The 7,084-nt window shown below is 40.8% G+C and overlaps 2 protein-coding genes across 2 annotated transcripts in view; one reads left to right on the plus strand and one right to left on the minus strand.

Moving 5' to 3' along the window:
• LOC109471183 (erythroid differentiation-related factor 1-like) overlaps positions 1-6,117 on the minus strand; it is a 14,255-nt gene extending 8,138 nt beyond the window's left edge. Inside the window, exons 1-13 of the mRNA XM_019770470.1 lie at positions 5,938-6,117; positions 5,097-5,314; positions 4,800-4,863; positions 4,275-4,397; positions 3,970-4,035; positions 3,690-3,769; positions 3,340-3,496; positions 2,903-3,036; positions 2,259-2,370; positions 1,715-1,862; positions 1,111-1,222; positions 726-837; positions 92-328 (exon numbers count right to left, since the gene is read on the minus strand). Coding sequence (XP_019626029.1) covers positions 92-328; positions 726-837; positions 1,111-1,222; positions 1,715-1,862; positions 2,259-2,370; positions 2,903-3,036; positions 3,340-3,496; positions 3,690-3,769; positions 3,970-4,035; positions 4,275-4,397; positions 4,800-4,863; positions 5,097-5,314; positions 5,938-5,994 — 1,620 coding nt within the window. The 5' untranslated portion in view covers positions 5,995-6,117. The remainder of the gene's footprint in view (positions 1-91; positions 329-725; positions 838-1,110; positions 1,223-1,714; positions 1,863-2,258; positions 2,371-2,902; positions 3,037-3,339; positions 3,497-3,689; positions 3,770-3,969; positions 4,036-4,274; positions 4,398-4,799; positions 4,864-5,096; positions 5,315-5,937) is intronic.
• A 206-nt stretch (positions 6,118-6,323) lies between these two features.
• LOC109471175 (protease-associated domain-containing protein 1-like) overlaps positions 6,324-7,084 on the plus strand; it is a 4,255-nt gene continuing 3,494 nt past the window's right edge. Inside the window, exon 1 of the mRNA XM_019770463.1 lies at positions 6,324-6,426. Within this exon, the coding sequence (XP_019626022.1) occupies positions 6,342-6,426 (85 nt within the window). The 5' untranslated portion in view covers positions 6,324-6,341. The remainder of the gene's footprint in view (positions 6,427-7,084) is intronic.

The raw sequence follows: 7,084 nt of genomic DNA on the forward strand, positions 1-7,084 counted from the left end.
CATCCTCTCCGCTATTTGCGGAGAGGATGTAGGACTCGGGAGCTATAATAGGTTTGGTAACCAGGCTAATTTTGTAACACTCCCTACTTACCCTATTCCCAGATGACCTGTACTTCTCCCGCTCATACAAGTCCTCCACTGACTTGATGACAGCGACTGCCAGGTTATCCCCGTCCTGAGACACATCATCATCATCGTTGTCATCGTAGCAACTGCTATCCCAGAATTCCTGGTCTGCCGTGTCTGAGGAGGCAGGAACACAGGGATCCTCAGTGGGGTCGTCAGGGACAAAGAGGTCCGACAACAGGTAGTTGGCTGATGTCACGATCTGATGACAAAAAAATATGTCAGCATAACTTGCCACATTTGATTCTTTTTAGTTTTAGAAACTCTAAGACTTGCACTAAAGGGAATTCTGACAATAATTTACAGTTTCTCACCATCTATACCAGTCAAAATTCCAAACGAAATCCACAAGAGAGAACACAGGAGGACACTTAAGGATGGTTGCTTAACTACTTTCAATTACAATGTATTTTCATTCATGACATTTTCATTCACTACAACTACTGCATTGTTTCAACTGTGAATTTAAGCCAATGAGAAAACTTCCCTTTCTCTCCTACTTTGAAAAAAAGCCACAAAACTTCATGTGTTTTGACTACAAAATGTAGCTGTTCACATCTGGTTTTATAGGCTGAAGTAGAAGTCTGTCCTGTGCCCACCTCTGGATGTTTGTCTTCATCCAACAGCTCGATACACTGTTTCAACAGTTTCCTGACAGTGGGGAAGTCCTCCTTGTGACAGTTACTGTCCATCAGCATGTTACGGGCAACTCTGCAATGGAAGGATGTCTTAGTAGATAGTGCCTACTTCAAACACTGCAAAAACTTTCTTTTCCCCTTATGTCGCAAAATTAAGTTCTCGAGAAGATAAATAAATTGGCAGTAAGATATTTTACGTGTGGCCCAAACTGGCGTCAAAGTTTTCAGAAAGAATGCTTTGCCTACAATTTCTGTTCCGTGTTTGTTTACTTAACTTTGACTTGACCACTACTTGTACTTGTTTAAATCCAGATAAAAACTGCAGTAGCGATATCAGACTTCTGACCTGTACAACAGCATGGCTACAGGCACAGAGAAGGGGTTGGAGGTTTTATCCTCCATGTTCTCAGAGCACAGCGTGGTCAGGTCATACAGCTTCACAACATCATCTCCATTTCCTGGGAAAAATATGGTAGCTTGTCAAACTACTTGAAGATCCTACCACAATTATCAAAATGAGTAGGAGTCTATCCTGATGTGAGTGAATGAACCAAACAGTCTGGTCTGGTCCTAAAGGCAGTTTACCAGTTCTGCAAAACAAACAGATGCATTGCTGTATACCTAAGCTGCAATTTAGTCATGAGGAGCACTTTTTTCTTTAAATGACTTACTGTATACAATATAAATATGAAGCAGGCCACAACCTACCCCTGGCAAGAATATATCCGGGTAGATTCAGGGAGGTTACACCTGTACTTATCTTCTTAAGCCATGTAAGTTAGCTTAACTACAATTTGTACAGACAATTGTAAAAGTATGTCTATGGCATGATCTGATGTAGCACAACACCACTACAGTTGGCTACTACTGAAATCTATGCAGTGCACCAGCCATTAGTAGTTGAATTTTAAAAGGCTGGAACATTTGTAGAACCTGGTCATCAGTATCACCTTTAAGCAGCCAGTAGGTGTGTCCTTCCTTAGTGCAGTTTGACTTCAGGAAAGACAGGATGTTCTGAGCAATGTCCTTAATGACCTGGGGGGAGAACCGCGAAGCATCCAGGTTGGGGATCTCCTCTGTCTTAATCAGCTCGTATTGCTGGACACAAAACATGGGGGAGTTTCATTACAGTTGTTATAATATCTGTCATACAACCACGAAGGTTGGTATCTGTTTGTACATGGAGGTGTTATTTTCGGAGTATCTGTTTGTGTGTTTGCTTGTGTTCACATAGCTATTTCTACATGCTACGCATGTCAGGGAGCTGACAGGAACATAGGTCAAAGATCCTAGCAGAAAAGATTATCTCATTTCCTGCTATCATGCCTTATATTGAATTTACCCCCAGTGTAATATTCACTTTTGCTGCAAGTCTGGATCATTTTCATATCATCTATAGTTTCAGCACCATGGACTGAGACATATAAGTTCCAGGTTTTTTAAATCAGGGTAACAAAAATCAGAAATTAAAAACTATGCAGAGTTTGTACAGACCTGGACCACCCCCTCCAAGTGGTAACACATGACCAGTTCAGGCACGTTACACATCAGGTTGTCCAGCCAGTAGTCCAGCCCAGTCAGCACATTGATTGGCTTCTTCATGTCCCTGTGAAACAGCAAGGAAACATGTCACAATAGCTTACTGATGAAAACACTTATGGCTTATCCTTGGAGGAAAAGAAAATAAGAATGGTTTGTTTGTTTCACACACCACATCTAAGCACACCAGTTTTGTACAGTAAGTACATGCTGTGTAAGACCAGACTGAAAGGTTTTATCCACTCTCACAGGGATGGACCCCTACTCGTTTCAATAAACGTGGGATCTTTTAACATTCTCAAGGTGCGATCCTCCTAAACATGAGACCTCTGACTTTATGTCCCTTTATGTACATACCGGTAATACTCATTTTTACCTAAATCGAGCAAGGAAATGTATGTAAAGTGACTTTCCAAAGGCCACAACATTGGAGCCAGTGAGGGATTCGAACCCAGGACCTTTAAATTTGAAGTCATCAATCACAAGACCAATTCGCCACCTTTATGTTGGCCTAGTTGATCATTGATTGATTGATAATTGACCTTATGAATACCAGCTGTGATGTTACACCATCTCACAAGGCCAGCCCTGACTCCTACCTTAGTCTGAGGCTCACTGCAGGGTGTGTCCCGCCTCCAAATATGGGCATGTCTGTGCCAATCAGCATGCGGATGTCTTCAAATGTCCAGATGACATTTCTCTGGAACTCACTCCGGAGGCTCGGGTCTTCAGGCTGACCAATAGGGAAAGGAGAAAGTCTACTTGTTAACAACTGCAGACATTATCATTACACAGACCTGTGGTAAAACACACTTTGCAGTCACAGTATATTCATGCAGCTTACAGTGTATGTTACAGCATGGTCACATTTGTACATGTACTAGGCCATTGTACAATTTTGATGTCATAGAATTTCAAGAGGCTAGATTTAATACGACATATGCATGACTATTACAAGAATTCCCTCATTTTGTGATCTTATCACCTTGGTATGACAAATGTGACCAGGCACTAACAAATACAGCAGAGTTCTCACCTCAGGAAGGAGGTCTCCATTGTTAACACTCTGTCCTGGGGCCAGTCTGCCGTTAGCTGCATCAGGACAGTTCCCTACAGCCCCTTCCTCCTCAGACTCCTCCCCACACACCTCCGAGTAACTGGGCGGGGATTCAGCATCCTTCCCATCCTCAATACTGGATACATGGGGAGAATAACATCACATCCTTTTTCACCTAAAACACTTCAACAAGGCCTCTTAACCTTAACAAATAAATTGCCCATCAACACTGAGTGTCTTGTCATGAAGACAGCAGAAGGAGGCATGTGCCAGCACCATATCTTTTCAGATTCACAAATAAGACAAAACATGAATATGTAAAGACATACCTTCTGTACAGGAACTTGGAGAACATACTTCTGTTTTGAAGATAATCTCTGGTCTTTTTCTTTCTAGAGAAGATTTTCTCCTTCAAAAGACAGATATGAGCAGTGATGAGCATAATACATGAATTAAAAGCTTTGTATGCAGCACTTGTTCCAATGCTTAGGCAGACAGTACAAAACCTTTTATGTTTGAACTATTGTATACTTTACATAATTAAAACGTAAACAAATGACACAAGTGCCAGCGCTTGTGACTATGAATTTGAAACAAGCAATAACATACCTTTTCCTTCACATTCTCCAGGACATGCTCTAAGTAGAAATCTCGCAACCATCTCCAGTTTTCTCTCTGTGAGGATCAAAAGGTACGATATCAGACAAAAATTATAAACAAAACATCTTCCCAAAAAATGATATTACTGGTAATAAATGTAACAGTGGGAGGGAAAGCCACATGTACATTTCAACACAATCCACACTCAGATACTTTTTGGCAATTATAAACTTTGAACAACCCGTGTGCAACTTGGCAATAACTGGCCTATTGTAAGTGCCCTAGTAGAATCTGTCAGTGTAAGAAAATCTGACCTCAGCCCTGAGGAGACTACTGTAGATGTCAAACTCATCCAGCAGCAGGGTCCGCCCCACCCTGTGTACCGCCAAGGAAACACTGCCTTTACTGAACGGGATCTTCAACAGCTTCTTGATGTTCTGAAATGGAACAAAGAACATAAAACACTCTCCAACATCATGCCAATACTAAGTGATCTTACACAACAGAGGTTACGATAAAGAAACTGTAACCTTTTATACAATGGTTATGATATGAAATGACAAACACGTTCCTGAACATAAGTTGTTTACAATTTAGTCCTGATTTCAGAGACTCATAACCCAAGATAGTTGTTACAGTTGAAGTTCATACACAGGTCACACATTATACTAGATATACGTCGGTGAAGGTTAGACATCTAGGTAATGAGATAAACAAGGGAATTACTACTTTGCAATTACAGTTTGTTACAAATTTTAGTAGCAATTCCCTTGTGTATACTATGATTAATGCCTTGATATAATTACATAAAAGACTATTTGGGACAAGCTTGTCCTTACCTCAGCATCTGTGATGACGTCAACTTCATCAACTGTCTCCAGAAAAGTGTTGGCCATGCTCAAACTGAACAGGAAAACAGTCGTTATACATTACATGTAGGATGACATCAAGACAAAGAGCTGGGGTTGGGAACTTTAATAATAATAGGTGTGACCGTGTGAGAACAGTGCTTTGAAACTGCTTGTGCATCTTTACCTGACAAAACTTTTCCTGCAAAGCATTTTTGCCACATTAGCATCAGTTTCACCTGTTAGCTTTAGATACCTACTATAAACGTAAATGTTGGCAAGGCTGACCTGGAGAAGGGCTCCCCACTGCCTGTTCCCCAGGACATGTTAGTCTTGATGCCCGTCACCCCCTCCTGACTCCTCAGCCAGTTGGCGGGCGGCAGCTTCAGGTCCGTCAGCTTCTGCAGCACGGAGAACCTGACCGGACTCTCCACCGACGCGTACTTCATCACCGCCGTCGACTTCACGTCCTGGTCCTGGCTGGGCGATGGTGGAGGCTCACATGTCTGTGACAGGACCCAGGTTGGAGAAAATGAATTGTTCATTAACGTTACATTTGCATTAGCCGTGGACGACTCCAGTAATCTAGATGTTGGTTCATGCATTTCATACATGTAAGCATGTTTTCCAGCTTTTACAATTATGTAGTGTACTGGATTACGATTATCTAATGCACTGCTCTAGCCAATAAGGCAAGTGTAGCCAGCAAAGCAACTTTGAAAAGTCTGTAGTAGGTCCTCATTTTTTTATGGGGGGGGGGGTGCTTCCTTGACAATGCAAGCAGCCTCCACAATAGATCTAGGGATCACTGGTAGTATATAGTGCAAGCTCTTGGAAAACATCTACTAGCATAGTGATACATTTTTTTGTCAAGGCCTGTCCAAAAGTAGCATAGTTGTCAACATCGAGCTGTTTTCGACAGATCAAATTTACAAATCTACATTCATGATAAAATTGCTGGACCAAATAATGCGAGAGTGATTTTAACCTCTGATTTGGATTTCAGAAGCCGCACCACTCTGAAACCACACTTGAGTCTTGCTCGTGAATTGAAAACTGATCACAAAAACCAAACCAAGTGGGAGGGGGGTAACTAGTACGTAACGTCAACATGTTTTAGACATCTAACCTTTTTCTCTGTTGACGGTATGACGGCGGCTCTGTCCGCCTCAGTGTCTTCCTCCATCACGTAGAGTCTAGTCAGACAGCTCTCGAGTATTCACGGACCCGATAAATCCATAGGTATACGCGCCATGACGTAACGTAATGTTTGTATCGTCTGCTTCCAGAAAACACCAGAAGTTTCCGGTCAGAGTTGAACGGTCAATACCATTATCATAAAGGGGTGTGAGCATAAACTCCCGTAGTTAAAAATGTGTAATATGACACCTAAACTTTCTTACTGTTACAGAAATTATGAATATACATTATTTATATGTTTATGCTTTTAATACTTCTATATATTACTGATATTCAACAATTTACGTCAACGAAAACACCCCTATTACCATAATGGTAGAGTTCACCATCAAAATGGCAGCCATGTCGAGAGGAATTTGTGCGTTTCTTGCCGTAGTTTTGTTGCTTGTTTGCCTCTACGAGCCCTTAACTGTCTTGGGTAAGTTCATCAAACTATAGTGTTAGAGGTTATGAATACAGAAGAATTATTTCTCTTTGATTAAGGTCGGCATAGATAAAGTATTGTTTTAGAAAAGTAACGTCAACTTTTTGGAGGAAGCTTGGGGAAGTGATCATATTCTTGTCAACTTACTGTAACGGTATCTAAACGGTAAACCAAACGCCCAGTTTTGAAATTGAGTAGAGATATTTGCTTGGCTTTTAACACAAATTTTTGCTCGCTTTAATAAATTCACATTTATTAGAAGTACTTTATACCTTGATAATATTTAACACTAAAAAGGCATTGGTGCTGTTGCCACGTCAGCATATGATTTAGTACATTATGATACATACCACTTCAGGTGATTGGCGTCGCCATAGAGACAACCATTAATTTTTAAAAAGGGCCATAAATAATACTCTTAAGCAGAGTGCGGCAGGTCTCTCAAAGATATTGACAGCTTATACTGAATTAGGCTTAGGTAACGTTACATGTAACATAGTGCCACCTGTTTCGCGAATGTCAACAAAGTAAATATAACGTTAACATTAATGGTAGTGGGAATAAAAATTTAAGGCTCACTCATTAAAAACTTTGAATTTGTTTTATATTTATTTCTGTGTCTGGACAGAAAGACTGCAGAGTGATAGAAGAA

The sequence above is a fragment of the Branchiostoma belcheri genome, unplaced genomic scaffold (assembly GCF_001625305.1).
Source record: "Branchiostoma belcheri isolate BF01 breed outbred unplaced genomic scaffold, Haploidv18h27 scaffold24, whole genome shotgun sequence".
Taxonomy (NCBI): Eukaryota; Metazoa; Chordata; class Leptocardii; order Amphioxiformes; family Branchiostomatidae; genus Branchiostoma; species Branchiostoma belcheri.